The sequence below is a fragment of the Betta splendens genome, chromosome 13 (assembly GCF_900634795.4).
Source record: "Betta splendens chromosome 13, fBetSpl5.4, whole genome shotgun sequence".
NCBI classification, from domain to species: domain Eukaryota; kingdom Metazoa; phylum Chordata; class Actinopteri; order Anabantiformes; family Osphronemidae; genus Betta; species Betta splendens.
This window is the reverse complement of record NC_040893.2, coordinates 11,165,880-11,181,365: the sequence shown is the minus strand read 5'-3', so window position 1 is coordinate 11,181,365 and position 15,486 is coordinate 11,165,880. Positions and strand designations below refer to the sequence as shown.

The 15,486-nt window shown below is 39.5% G+C and overlaps 2 protein-coding genes across 4 annotated transcripts in view; both read right to left on the bottom strand.

Moving 5' to 3' along the window:
- Positions 1 to 52: 52 nt before the first annotated feature.
- cul3b (cullin 3b) lies at positions 53 to 10,459 on the bottom strand. Its single transcript, XM_029172546.3, has 16 exons — positions 10,217 to 10,459; positions 8,681 to 8,878; positions 6,848 to 6,961; positions 6,471 to 6,631; positions 6,130 to 6,244; positions 5,794 to 6,022; positions 5,197 to 5,342; positions 4,389 to 4,565; positions 3,793 to 3,963; positions 3,396 to 3,503; positions 2,781 to 2,905; positions 2,396 to 2,492; positions 2,077 to 2,211; positions 1,695 to 1,881; positions 1,443 to 1,588; positions 53 to 1,187 (listed from the first exon to the last, which is right to left on the bottom strand). Exons 1-16 carry the CDS (start codon positions 10,277 to 10,279, stop codon positions 1,056 to 1,058), a joined length of 2,304 nt encoding a protein of 767 aa, XP_029028379.1. The 5' UTR covers positions 10,280 to 10,459; the 3' UTR covers positions 53 to 1,055.
- A 1,213-nt stretch (positions 10,460 to 11,672) lies between these two features.
- The window catches only part of LOC114868723 (cGMP-dependent 3',5'-cyclic phosphodiesterase), a 96,633-nt gene continuing 92,819 nt past the window's right edge, over positions 11,673 to 15,486 (bottom strand). For all 3 annotated transcript variants that reach the window (XM_029172543.3, XM_029172544.3, XM_029172545.3), the window contains one exon: positions 11,673 to 15,329. In XM_029172543.3, the coding sequence (XP_029028376.1) occupies positions 15,095 to 15,329 (235 nt within the window). In that variant the 3' untranslated portion in view covers positions 11,673 to 15,094. The remainder of the gene's footprint in view (positions 15,330 to 15,486) is intronic.

Sequence of the window (15,486 nt, the reverse complement as noted above, 5' to 3'; positions counted from 1 at the left end):
TGTCTGCAAGGCCTTCTCATGTAAGACCAAAAAGGAAAAAAAATACCCTTCGTATTTTTTTACCTCTACATTTAATATGATGAAAACAAGGCCCTGTACAATCCACCTTCACAGTGAGTACAATAATTATTTTACAATTTGTACACATTGGAACATGGTGCTAAACTGGTTCCACTGGTTCAAAATGCAGTCAAGATTGAAAAAAAAGTCCTCTTTGAAACCTGCACCACAAAGAACCTTCCGTTCTAAGCGAGGAAATGATTCATCGGCCAATCATACAGCAGGCCGGAAGTGAAAAATGTGTCACGAGAGACCAAACACCATTGATGGAGTTTTTATATTTGTCTTTCCCCTGATCGATCCACTAAATAAAAGCATGCTGTGAAGCTACAGCTCTTGATCTCTCTAACCACCAGTACAGACCTGGCCAAAATATCGGAAAGGGCTTCAAACAGACATATTTGCAACATAAATTAAGCTTTGTTATGTTTGCTCAAGTACTTAAAACATATTTTACTGCTGTTGTAACCCAGGTCTGTACCAGTTTACACCTTGTCCTCTTCTAAAAATCAATCCTCTGGGAGGAAAAGGCCAAGAGTGTTTCGTCAACCTGTACAGTCATCATTGTGCCACAAAACACAAACATAACACATTGACATCAATATTTAAAACAGGGGAGTGAATTCAAATGTTGTCTTGGTCTCCATGTAGCATTTGCTTTAAAATGTTTGCGCTCGTCCTCAACGGCGCATCATTTGTGGGCAAACAGGTTCACCCAATAGTCCTCAAAGGCCATGTCCCTCTGCCAACTCAATTTAATACAAAACTAGATCCCCCTCATTTTACTTTAGTGGAAGAAATCTAACTTTGCTAGAAAACTTCCCCATCTGTTGCATGATTTCTACACATTTTATTGGAAGGAGAATTAAGCTTCCCAGTGTTTCCCAGAATCAATACTGAAAGCACTTCCAAGTTCATTCGAATGCATATCAGTCCACCAAAAAGGCTTTCATTTTTGCTCACAACTTGATGTTAACTTTCACCAAATTCACGTTTTACGCTACGTAAGTGTATACTTTGCGATCCTCTGGTGTTCGTGCCAAATATTCCCTCTCAATGAGTCCTTCAATGCGCTTCTTGATGACTACAGGACTAGGAAGGAATCGTGCTCGAAGCTGCTGCGTGACCTGTGGAGAAAGAAAACAAGTGTTACTGCACATTACCAGGGATGCATTTCAGGGACATGAATCAGGGATGCGTTTCTTCTGTGTAACTGAATGTTCCTCTTGGCTTGGTTCCCTTACTGAGAACCAGGTGTCATTCATTTTGCATCACATAACTCTCCACTAGGGGCAGCAATAGGCCATTTTGTGCCTGTTATACCTCATTACACCTATTATTCTTACTAATAAACCATGTTTCATTAGACATTTGCGACTGACCTCTGCAACTAGGACATTGTGCTGCATCTTCTTTCTAGACTTCATGATGCGAACGATGGCAGCTTCAATTTCATGTTTTCTGTCGTCGTCCACTTTCTGCCTCGTCTCCTTCCTCTCTGGGTCTGACTCCCCCTGTTTAGCAGCCACTGGAACGTGCACACAGGACAAAAAAATCATTCCAGATAAGGAGGAACTACCACTTCTTGTGTCATCTTAAATTGGAAAATGTCATTTGAACTTATTTTAGTTTACCTGTCTGGATCTTGACACGATGCAGTTTAGAAGTAAACTGATCATTGACTGTAAACACGTGGCCATTCTCAATCTCCTTGGATTTAGGCTCCTTAGTGAGTACTCTCTGTGTAGGCTTCCCACAGGCCAGAGACTGCAGCGCTCGAACCAGCTCCCTTTCTGGAATATCCGTCTCTTGCTGGATCTCCTGCCGGGTGCAGAGATCCATTTCAGGACAATAATAACAGAATAAAACCAGCGCAGGACAAATGTTTATTAAAAAATGTTTTCCAACTGAAATTCTCCACTCTAAGTCAACAAGCAGTCTGTGGTTTTTGGCACTGATAATTGTTTATGACCAGAGAACAATATAATTCTGTCTGTAAGACATTACATTGTGTACCTCAAAAGTGGACTTCTCCCTATTGTTGAAAAGCATCAGGATCGTCATCTGGAAAGTGGACACCTGCAGGATGTGTTTCCTAGTGTTGGAACCTGTCACCTGGGCTCCTCCCACTCCAACCTCTGACCCATCCTCCTGTTGACAAGTTAGAAGTAAGGAAATGATGCAAAATGTCTCTACCTAAATATTTAGACTGACATTTAATCATTAAGTATTTTTGTAATACTTGACCACCCAATTCTTTCTTTGAACTGTTGATTAATATTCTGAGTTTTTTAAATCTTGGAGACAAAATGCAGTGATATTCTTAGTGACATACCTTTTTGATGGGACCGTAGAAGGTGGCGTTTAGATCTGCAGATCCCATATGGTGCTGCAGTGTGAGTTGTCTGCCACTGTGCTTACCAAGGTAAAACCTACATGCAGGGTGGAATCACAGTAGGTTAACAGCTGAAAACAATATACAGCAAGCAGTCTAAAGCCAATAGTATCTGTTGCCATGGGGCCTAAGCATAATAACATATGATCCTTCAAACAGTTCTGTATGAAAATACCACAGCTGAAATAACACTTCTGACACAGTGTGACCCAGAACCAATCATCTATACTTCGATGACAGGAGCATTAATTACAGGACTGTTGTATTACGGCTGCTGCTGGTTGCTGTGACCAATGAACGGATAAGTGTATATGACACGACAAACCTTCTGAAGACTTCAAACGCATGTCGCGGTGAAGGGGGAATATTGCACTTTGGTGTTGCTGATTGTGTTGGCCAATATCCTGTGGTCAGGACTCTCACAGTGAGATCAACGCCTCCAAGTGAGACCTGAAGGCAGGAGAAAAAAATAACAAGCAGGTTCCAATTACACAATAAGCCCACTGCTGTTGTTCACTAGACTAGCTTTAACACTACATTGTATTAAAAACTGAAATGAAACAGACAAAACCTAAAAAAGACAACAAAACAAAATTATGTCAAGACAAAATAAAAATGGCAGTGATATAAAACAGAATGTAGAATAGCTTTATTATTACAGTCAAATCTTTACACAAAGTGCACTAATAATTACTTGGATTGCCTCCAAACTTCACAACATCACTCTGCTAATTCCATTAGAATGCATTAAATGCATTAGATGCATGCCAGAAAGTGACAGCCAGCAATTAGGACTATCTAGTCCCAGGACTAGGTGTAATTGTTTTTATGTAGGCAAGCCACACAGCAATGCTCAGCCAGTCAAGCAGCCATTTACAGATTACAGATTGCAAGGGGGTTCGTTTGACAGAATGAGTAGTGGTGTGTAGCGTCTCCTCACCCCAGTTGTCTGTAGATGTTGTCTAAACTCATCCATGGTGGTGTTGGAGATGCTCATATCCCGGAACATGCCCTCCAATTTAGAGGTGAACTGACAGCCGCACTCCGTCTGAGCATTTGGAAGAGAGGTCACATTTAGAAAAAATATACACACACCTACTCTCACAATGTAAAAAATATTTTGGGTTACGTAGATAGTGAGAATAAATAAGAATGCCTTTATTATAATTGCACTGAGCTTAATGTTTACTGTAGTATTAAAGTTGATAGTTAGATCGATAGATCATGCTATGTACATTTATTTTTAAATAAAACAGGTACCTGAACAGATAATTCCACCTATACACAAGTTTTATGTATAAATCTCATGCAGCTGCATCTATTTCACTACTACTCACCTTGAGCTTTGAGATCATGTTTTTTTCAGAGTCATCAGAGACACTCTTGTTAGTGAGCAGCCTGCGGGCCAGGTGCTGCTTGTAGTACCTTTCAAACACATCCTTCTCCTGCATGAAGCGGAACAGCACCATGGCCTTGTCCAGTATAGACTCCACCTCCTGCTCCGTCAGCTGGACAAAGTAAACAAGGTGGAGATAGAAGTTCATCTCACATCTATCATACAGGTAGAGCAGTTAGGTCAGAATATCAAACACACTTATCTCCATCGTTACTCAGCTAGCACCCACTTCACTACAAGGTTAGTGTAATTATAGCAAGAGAAGCAAAATCTAGGAGGCTGTCAGGTTGCAGTATAGTAAATAGTATAATAAAACAAAACAATAAAGCTGGTTAGATTATAAAATTGTATTATGACAGATCCTATATCAGACATTCTTCTCAGCTCAGAGCATGATAAAATTAAGTCTTTTGTTTGAATAATGTGTTTTTTTAAAGAATAAGTTGCAATCCGGTATAAAAACTTAAAATAAGCAGGTAATTAAAGGTAACATGCGCCATCATCCTAAAAAACTACAGAATAATAATCAAGTCTTACCCCTTTTACTCCTTTCTTCAGTTTGTCATCAATGAATAGTGAGAGATACTCTGGAGAACGAGAGTTCAGGTTAAGAAAGTACTCAAAGTCGCCGGCAATAGTTTGTTTGAAGAGCCGGTCATTATTGAAGGACTCCTGGAGGAAACGGTCAAATCGGGACTTCAGGTCTAGCAAGCCCTGCAGGGAAGTAGACATGGAGAGGGATGATACAGCAGCAGCTTCCAATAGCCGTGGGTTAACGCAGCAATTACAGCTCCTACGGTAGCAGCAGCAGACGGGAGTTAATCTCAGACACACAGAGGCTGCAGTCTGTTAGGTGGCAGCATGAACAGGATCTAGAGTCATCCTACTATTTTACACAGCAGCCTCACAAGTACTGAAAGATGAACTAAGACTTTCATATACAGTGCCCTCTTTACAGCTGCCTGAATTATAGCATGCTAATCAGTACAGTGCAGATGAGGGCTAATCATGGTTTATAGCCACAAACACGGGAGGGGAGAGCAGTTATCCTTTGCTGAGAGGTTATGGAAATGCATTATGGTCAGGGCTTTGATTGCAACGGTGCCCTAAAGGGCGCTGAGCCAGAGGGAATTATTTCACAATCTCAAATGAGATTAGAGGTTAGGACTAATGTCTTTTCTCCCTCTTGTTCACTAAAAGTGTGTGGTTCAAAGGTTACAGTAAAAGTTAAAATGTCTGTTATGATATGAACAGCCTCCTATATTATTAAGGAAACTGAACGTTTCCCATAAGGCTTCACATGAAAGAGCCAAAAATAATGCCTCCTGATAACCCACCGTCTTACCTGGATATAGTCTACAGGATTCTTTCCTTCTCCCTCTTCTGACACAAGAGCTTTGCCTTGTTCCCGCAGGTACGAGCTCATACACTCACACATGGTCTTCAGCCCGTTGGGAACTCTGCTGAACAGCTTGTACATGCATGCTAAATCTGCAGTTGGACATGCATGGGTACACAGACACACAAACAGACAAACAAAATATCACAAATGTGTTTCCACCTTCACCTTCCAACTGAAAATGACTCAGGAGCTGAGACCAGCTAAAGATAAGGTCTATTTGTGCAGAGTTAATTAGGGAGGGACTGTAATTCTTTTGAGCATTACAATGTAGTAATATTAACATAAGGCAGAAACTCTAAGCATCATTACACTGTTCATGTTTTACTTTGTGACATTATGACTGCATTGCTGACAAAATGAAATATACTATAAATTGTCTGCAGTGACCGTCACAGGCTTTATTATTGTTTGGGGGCTTTTTATACGTTTGCATTTTGCAAATAGCACACTTACTTACTTACTTGCATGGATTTCATTCTAAATGATGAAATACTAACTACAGACGCCAGCCAAATGAGGCGTAAGGATCTTAGCACTTACCGTCTGTTTTGCCATTCTTGAGCATGTGGACCAGGCCTGAGTTTTCCATCTCTACTATGGTCTTCATGTGTTTTGAGATGAGCTCCCTTTCCACTACCTTGACAATGGGCTCCTCTGTAGATTTATCTAAGCAATGCATCACTCGCTCAATCTCCTCATTGATCCTAGCTTCCACCTTCTTTATGTACACACTGGCGCTGTTTTCTGCAAGGAACTTTTGGCTCTCCATCTAAGAGCAAACAAGACATATTTATGAGCTGTGAACACTTTTAGTTATAGGTTCATGCTTTTTAATCATACAGCTACTGAATGAACAGATGCCAAAGACTCACAAACCTGGAAAAATTCTGCAGACATTTCTAAGAAAGGTGCCTCAAAATCTTCTTCATAAACAGACCTTCCTTCAAGGCCAAGAATCATTAACATTTGGCAGGCATTTCTAATGGCCCCCCTGGAGGAGTGAAGCACAGAAAGCATTAGACATACTAAGTAACTGTGGGGGAAAAAATTTTGTGATGTACACATAAATTGTGACTTTGTAACAGGTGTACTTGTCACACCCTGCTAATTACTGTTCAACAATTCTGATTTTCTGCAATTAGCTGACTAAAGATAACAAAACTGCAACTGAAATTAAAGTGATCCTGAGAACTATCCTGTGTGTGATGTATTTCTACCTGTCCACAACCTCCCCCTTCCTCTCGCGTGCAATCATGTCTAGAAGGGTCTGTCGTAGGTGGTCTCTAATGCAGCCATAGCGAACCACCTGATCCCTAAAGATGATAAGACCCAGGTTGTAGACATTCTCTACATTGTTCTGCTGTACATACACACGGTCCTGTAGAACAAACACAGAAAATTCACTTAAACATGCCAAAAATGTGTTTCTGTCATCGCCTAAAGTTGGAAGAAATTCTTACTATAATCATATCTAAATCAATGCATGTTTCCCAAAACACTGACCACTATTACCTGTTACTACCTGCTGTTATTTAGCTTCCTTCAGACTATGTAAATTGATATTTGAGACTCTAGGGTAAGATGAGCTACTCACCATGTACATTAGAATATCTCTGATCATCACCATTGCTGTCTGATGGTCATTCCAGGCCTGATTTAATGTTTGGAGGAAATTATTGTTTAACGAGTTCAGGACATCTTCCCGTACCTTTGGGTGACAGGGTCAAACACAAGTGCATGAGATAGGCACCTTACAGACATAATGACGATTATTTGCAGTGTTAGTGTTATATTTAGGATTTCTTAGTCATGCAATATTGCAATCAAGCTTTGCTGTTATACTTTTTCTCTGCTAGTCAGGCAAACAACAGCTTGTCTCACTGCAGTGTGACTCAGCACTATAAACCGGTGTCTCTGTAGAGTAAGATTCTTAAGGGCACACCAACCTCCCTGTTCTCTCCCTCTGGACACAGATGAAAAATCACCCCTGCTCTAAATGACAGTTAAACCCTCACAGACTCACCAGTTTCTATTAGCTATCGATGTTGTGTGTTGAGTGTGAAGTTAAAGCTAGTCCATAAATTTAGATTGACTGTACGTTCAAAATGATATAAAAGTGCTTTTAATCGTAAAAGGAATACCTTCTTAAATTACCAAGTTAGATATTATTATGTGTTGCTGACAGGATGAGGTTACACTTATCTGTTTGAATACTTTTTGATGCTGGTGGTACATCAACTTTAGTGCTTTAATTTAGCATTTCAGAAACAACTTTATTGAATAAATAACATTCACCACTGAAAGCTATTTGGCCAAAAACACACCAAACTGAAAAAGGTGAGAGGCTGCTACAGAGGAATATGCTTACAGGGCAACATAGTAGCAGTTTAAATGAAAAATGTCATTGTTCAAACACGGTTTCTGAGCCGTTAGCAGTTTGTTTAGATTACATGCAAAACTACCACATTATACAATCCTCTGCTGAAGATGTTTTCAGTATGCTATATTATTTGATAATAAACCCAGTCAGGTGGCAGATATCGCCTTTTTAATCTGTTGCCTGCTGATTGCAAATTTACAAAGCCAGCCAAGTTCAGAATGTACATTTAATTATGCTGTAACCATCTGGCAGATATTCAACTGAAACCTGCTGAAATATTGCTCACTGAATATCTGCAAACTCTAAGCTGCACAGAAGCATTACCGTTTGTTATATGTAACAAAAACAGAAATTACAAACAGAAATTTTGAAAGAGATTTGCTGATGCTTTTTCTAACATACTAGCAATCATTTGCAAACAAATTAATCTCAATAATGCCATTAGAATGGCATTCCCATAAAACTCCAAGTCGTCCTCCTAGTGTAACGTACTGATAGACTCCTGTTACATACAAAACAAAATGTCTTTACTATATGGATGGGTTTTGACAGCTTAATTTACCTTCACACTCTGTTCATGTATATTTTCATATCGGTCTGCAAGCATTACCCAAATAACACTAAAGTAAATATAAAATTTGTGACAGTCTTGTGACTAAATTGTATTACATGTAAAGTTTTTCCAGCTCTGCTCAAGTCTAGCCATAAGTTGTATGATTAAAAAAGAGGGACTATTTCTGGCTTGTGTGATGATAAAATATCCTTGTTTTCTATCCATCCCTGCACCTAAATCTTCTAATAAACCAACCTGTGGATCAGCAGTGGGTAAAGCTGGACGAGTTTGTAGTCTGATTTGACAGATTTGTAATATGATAGATTTTGCAATTGTAAGATGTCCAAAGGTCTTTGAGAACAGAAATATGCAACCACAGTTATGCATAAAGATTTACTACTGTGTTTACTACAGGATGTGTAATCCTAACTGGTTCCACCAAAATATATTTACACACTACAACCATGTTAACTGAAAATGTCAATTAGTCTTACTTTGTTAATGAGATGTTCAGTGACAACCTCCCGCAGACCAGTGTACAGCTTCTCTCCATGTTTGTGAAGCACCATGGTGTAGGCATTCCTATAGAGTTCCTCAAAGCTGAGGCCGCTGTTATTTTTCCTCTGAATCTCTTGGATGGCATTTTTCAGAAGGTCCCAGATGTTGTTGACATACTTTTCATCCATTGTCATCTAGAAAAGAAAAAAGTGACCAACTGTATCACTGTATGATTAAACATCTTTCTACATAAAGACTGTTGCTGCAGGGATGCCCACCTACTTAGTTGTACAAACCAAAGAACAAATGCTTAAGTGATGATCTGAATGATGTCCATTAAAACCACAGAAATAATAATGCAAATGTTATAAACCTTCCTATTGCATATAATAACAACCTGACAAACCAATACTCCGGGTGAGAAATAGGCAAGTAAATTTACAACCAAGAGGGAACAATGTGCAATTATGCCCACTACAGAGCAGTGATCACTGTTATACTGACAAATCTAAATTTAATATGTTTTCTTCAGTATACTATGTGGATTCAGACAAACACATGGAGAAAGAAAATGCAAATGTGCCACCTTTAGACAAGAACAAGGTGTCATTCTTCTCAGTATACAAGCCCAAACACATGCATGTCAGAAAGTTGTTCTGGCAGCGAGTTTCAGTCAGGTCTGGGCCATGTAATTTAAATCAGGATCACAATAACTTCACAGGTTTGACACCCGCTAGCTGTGAGACCACTAGAAATACACCACAACGTGAACGCACTTATCAAAGGCAAACCTAAGGAAGGATGTGGACAATGAAACAGTCAGTGTCAGACTTCACTTTATGCAAAATGGGGTCAGTTAATAAACGAGGTCTTTTAGTGACTTGCAGACAAAGAGAATACGAAGAGGCCGAGGGGGAGTCAGAACTCATACTAACGTAACATAGAAACGATATCAGAACCGGGACAGAGTTCGCTATCCCTGATCAACCACAGCTGTTGCAAACCGACAACTAGGTTAGCTGGTCTGGTTTTTGTTAGCATCTTTTTACAGTGATGCTACGCTGCAGCTTAGTTTTACATAAACAGGTGTAAAGTGACTGTCATTTCAGTGAACAGAACCGAGTCGGACTCGAACGTCTGACACAGCGATGACATGCGGCTTAATAAAGAAACACCTACAGCAGTCAAAACAACAAGTGTCAAAAGCTCCTGTTAGCTTCGCCTGTCGCGACAGATGCTGTCTACTAGCTAACATTTGGGAACTTTACAGTTAACTTGTGTTAAACAATAAAAACAACAACGCCAATAAACTTGTGACCGAGCTGGTGCTATAACGGAGCAGCTACCTAAACCATTCTAACAGTGGGGGCGAGTGCACATTACACGGCTGCACTTTGTTTACGAATAGGCAAGTCATATCTCCTGCACTGCTAGTTAGCCTGTTAGCATTTAAGCTAGCCACCAGCCCGGACCACGGTGATCGAGTCACCGGCTGGCCGACAGGCAGCGCACCTATGTCGGTGTACACTTACAGGAAAGGCCCGTATCCTCATTTTGGTATCCTTCTTGGTGCCGCCTTTGCTCAGATTGGACATGGTTGCCTCGACCGTGGGCTCTGTATTCACATGAAAGTGTTCTCCGGGGAGGGACAGGGATGACTACTGGTTTATGGAGCACTCGACGAGTCTTTCCTCGACCTCGTAGCTCCGCGTCCCGTCTCCGCAAGTTTATTGTTGACAGCCAAGCGCCAGACCCGATAGTTGATCATAAAGCAATGGCGGACTACCTGCAGTTCTCATTGCGCAGGGCTCACGCACTCCAACTCACGCGAGAAATTCATAATTAGCCAAAAAAGTCAACTTCACCCGCACCTGACCGTTTAATAAATCTACAAATACACATTTACAAATTATACATTAAAAGTTGATGAATTATGAATAAAGTGTCATATTATTAAAACAAATTATCTAGCAAACATCTGCTACGTTGACAGCGTTGAGAAAGCTAATTAGCCTAGCATACAGTGGAAGAAGCGGAGCAACGCTAACTTATGTTAAATTCTTGTTTTATCGGGCATTCACAAAACTGAATTCAAACTGTTCCGTTAAGTAATGATCACACCCTCAATGGTCATGTGATATGACGCACGCATTTTATAGGCAACTTGTCATAACCTTTGGTCTGACAACCGTCACCAACTGTGATCTGGCACATTTTCAAGTTTAGTTTTACAAATTAATATTCAAAACATTAGTAATTACACGGACACAGTCTTAAATCCGCCTGATACTGGTACGAATGAGGCGATCGTGACGCTCAATCATTAGCATCAGAACAAAGTGTCATAGCAACAGATGAGCCAGGCTTTGTTTATTTTGTTTGTCTGTTGTTTGAGATGAAGTAAATTGAAATTATCACGTCTTGGAGTGGACAAGAAGACTCCTTTTCTGCGTCCATCACAGAGCCCTCAGACAAACGGACACTACTCCAATTTGCAAAAAAGGTAGGAATAATTTGTACTTGCATGTGTATAATAAAGTACAAAGTGTTGTTGGTGTAAATCTAACCTTGAAACGTTTACATTGTATGTTGCTATGCTTTTTTTCGTTTTAGTTGGTATGATGTTCTTATGATGCTGCAACTATATTTTTATCATGCCATTTTAGTGTTTTGTTTTGCCAGATGCTGCAAATTACCTTTAGAGAACTTGGACTTAGGTTTATCTTGCACTTTTTTGCCTTTATTTTGTGTCAGTGTTGTTATTGTAGACTAGAACATCTATTTAATTCAGATTAGGATATCAAGTTTAACATAATATTGTTCCCCCGTCAGATGCTGCTCCTGTGTTGAATTTCCCATATAACAATGTAACCATAGAAATGGTTGTCTATTTTCAGTATAAATTTAATCAGATCCAGATGTGCTCTGAAATATAAAGGCATTATCTCAAGCACATCATCAGGCAAATAAATGAAAGGATGACATATATATCAAAACAAATGTTTATTTAATTGCATTTGCATCAGCTTATTGGTAAAATATGTCATCTCTGATCTTCTTTGTATTTTAAGCCTCTGTGCACATTATGATGATGTAATTTTACTGCAAGTATCATGCACTTATAAAATATTACACATCATACATAATTTCTGGAGGGAGGGGGTGTTAGTGGTGGCATGTAATGTTTAGTAGTATGTTCATCTGCCCATGGTCATATAGGCTCATTCTATGAAGCAGATCAATAGGATCAGATATCACAGTCATGGTTATATTAGCATCACAGGGCTCAGTTATTCACATTCAAATATGCAACTTCAACACGTACTTTTCACTAGATTTATTGAAAGAAAGAAAAAAATAAAATAAAGTTTTATCCATTTGCCAAATATGTTCTTGTTCATTACATATGAAATAGAACAAGACCACCAGCACTCAGAACTTAACAAAACAAATAGCTGACAGCCAACTGAATTTAGTCTTCAGTGTAGGCATCATTTACTATACATTTCATTAGTTTGGGTTTTTATGTATATCCTAAATACACATATCTAAAGTCTAAAAGTCTATGACTGGGGTTGTTCCAAAATGGCATAGAAAAGAGAAACAGGATGCAACCACTTTCAATACATTACAGAATTGAATTACTTCCCATTGTAATAATGACAGACGATCAAGAAAGTTCTTTTAAAACTCTGATATTTACAGCAGTTATAATTTTTCCACTTTTAACAGTTATATCACAGGTGATCATTACAATGGCATTACATCACAGGTTAGAGTCCCGCTGCTCTGTGATGATGGGAAACAGATTGAGATCAGACTTCCTGGATGGGCTGCATTTTCAGACCCGGTCATAATCAGAGACATCAGCCCTCACCGTCACACCAACATAGGGGAACAAAAATACTTATGTCTATGTTTCACTATACAGCTTGGCCAGGAAGTAGAAAATGCTTGCTTGGCACATATAGCCCTGACTTTCTAAAACAAACATAAAAAGACAAATACACACTTAGTAAAGAAAACTGTTTTAGGTCTGTAGTCTCAAAAGCATTTCAGAATTAACATTGTCACAAATGATTTTCGATGGCAACATTGTGGGCTAACATTTAACACATCTGAGAATTCAGACCTAAAGTAATAACTTAACGAGAGGCATTGGTATTTACACAGGGATTTGTGCAACATCACACAGACATATCATATTGCACATGAAAAAGGCAGGTATGTATTAAAGAATGGTTTGAAAACAAAGAATGCGAAAACCGCATGCGAGAGAAAGATCTTGAGAAAGAGGGTGAGTATTCACATCTGTATGCCCTTTAAAAAACTTTGTAGCAAAAAATATTCCGTTTCAGGAGGCAGACCAAGGCAGATCAAACGATTTCATCCAGTCATGTTAATGCATATCCCAGTGTAGGTATAACACAAACATCAAACCTCTTTGCTAAGCAATTAAATTTTCTTCCTAATGCACCGTCATGAGACCGCTTCAAAGAAAAATTATATATTTAAATCCTATGATTTTTGCTTTCATCTAGCTTCACTAGCATTTTTAGAGCTGCGTATAAGAGGAGGTAATTTAAGGAATTTGTTAACATCAGCTCTTTAAAGACTAAATGATACTTAACATTTCTTTATTTAAATCTAAATCAAGCTCCAGTTCTTTTTCATTTTCTCTCACAAACACCCACGCGTCCATCCCCTTGTTCACTCACTAGTTCTCGCCCTTGCACACTCAGCCTACTCACCGTCGTGTCAGTTACAGGCCTCTCTGTTTGTGTAACTCCTCGGTGATTAATATGACTTAACTCTGCAGCATATTCTGTAAGGTACAATATGACAAACTGTAACACGAACCCCCCCAAATGTCGGACTTTTCTTCAAGTCATTCTCCAAAGGTTTTCTTTGGAGCGCAGGAAACGTGAGAAAGAACAATTTCTGTCATGGCTACAGTTCTAGTTCCTTCTTTGAACTGATTTACAGTTATGTAATTAATATCAACTCGTGATTATATATAACTTAAAATAGAAGCTCTAATGGCATGACATCTGAGGTTTCACATAGTTATTTCACAAATGTACATCTTTTAAACAAGGTGTTCATTCAGTCAACACATTGATACTCAAACTATGTCAATAACAAATATACACCATACATACTAAACAGACTCTTTATTTAAATTGTCATATATTAAAAGCTCTAAGAAAGGCAGCAAAGATGCGCAATAAGGCAGATCCAAATGACACACTCCATATAACGCTCTGGCACAATTACACTAACAAATGAGATGAATCTATTAAAGGGCTTCGGTTGCTTTCTGTCTAAGGTGGTGTTTATAAGAAAAGCAGTGAACTAGAAAATAAGGGAGAAAAAGGGTGGGAGAGATTGGAAATAATTAGAAAAAATAAATAGTGTAGGGGTTTTAGGGAGTAGCCTTTTGATTTATAAATACATACAGTACTGCACTTAAGACTGTAACACGCAGGTTTTATGCAAAGGGTGAGTGTCTGGTCAGGGATCTGTGACCCTGCCATTCATCAGTGATTGTCAAATTGTCCATTAAAAGCCCAAATAGGAGGAAAGATGAATTATTACGCACACAATTTCACATAAAACCCATTTGTAACGTGATGGTGATGAATAAAGCAAATATACGTTGAGGAGTTGAATGCAAAATGTTTTCAGATGTAACAAAGTGGTCAGGAGTTATTTCATGGAAAAGTCTGAGAAATGAACACTGACCCAGGATTAAGAGAATGAAAGATGAGTGGTCCATACGGCAGGCATTCATAAGCATCAGGTGAGGGACTGCAGCAGCTGGTTGTGTGTGAACGAAGCTGAGCTATTTAAACCAACAGAAGCTATTCTGAAACAGTTCTTAGAAAGTATAGCACTTAATCTTGTTGTAGTCTTTTTCATAAGAATGATTTTTTCTGTCATGTATTTCTAAACACATTGTGTGTGTGTGTGTGTGTGTGTGTGTGTGTGTGTGTGTGTGTGTGTGTGTGTGTGTGTGTGTGTGTGTGTGTGCGTGTGTGTGCGTGTGTGTGTGTGTGTTTACAATCGTAATCAGGATCAGTACAGTATGAATGAACTTGTGGTAGAAACTTATTTTTCCAGTACAACTGCTGAAAAAGTGAAAGTCACCACCGTCTACTCTCCAGAACCAGAGACACAATCAACATTTAGTATCTAATCGCTGAACTGGCTCAGGTGGATCCACTCTTTTCACATGACTTGTCTAATTCAGTTTGTTTCAGACTTTGCCCTGTTCTTTCTGCATGGCCTGCTAAGCATCTAAGTGATTGACAGCAGAGAGACCCCTCCCTCTCAGGTCGCTAAAAAGGTATCCTCAGCCTCTTATTGGACCACAGAAAACTTCAGCAAACGTCATCAGCCCGCTGTTGTCACTGACCCCTCCCCCCTTCGGCATCATCCAGACAACCATTGAGGCAGTGGTCGTCACTCCCAAAAGCACCCTGGGACTGCAGCAGCTCGTATTCCTGGTCCAGGAAGTCCAGGCTGTTGTTGCTAGGCAACCCACGGATGGTGAACTTGTGGGATACTTTGGTCCACTGCTCGCGATTTGCCGCCACTCTCTCGTACAGCTCAGTGGCCCCAGGAAACAGTTCGGACAGGAGCCTAAAACGACAGAAGGGGCCTATTAGGACACGCTCTGCATTTATTGTTCCTGTCTGAGAAGCTTTGCCACAAAAGGTCAAAACACAATTTTTTGCACGTCTCATTTTTAGGCATTTCAGGAAGTGGGGGATAATTTCCCTTGGGTTTTGCCACTTCA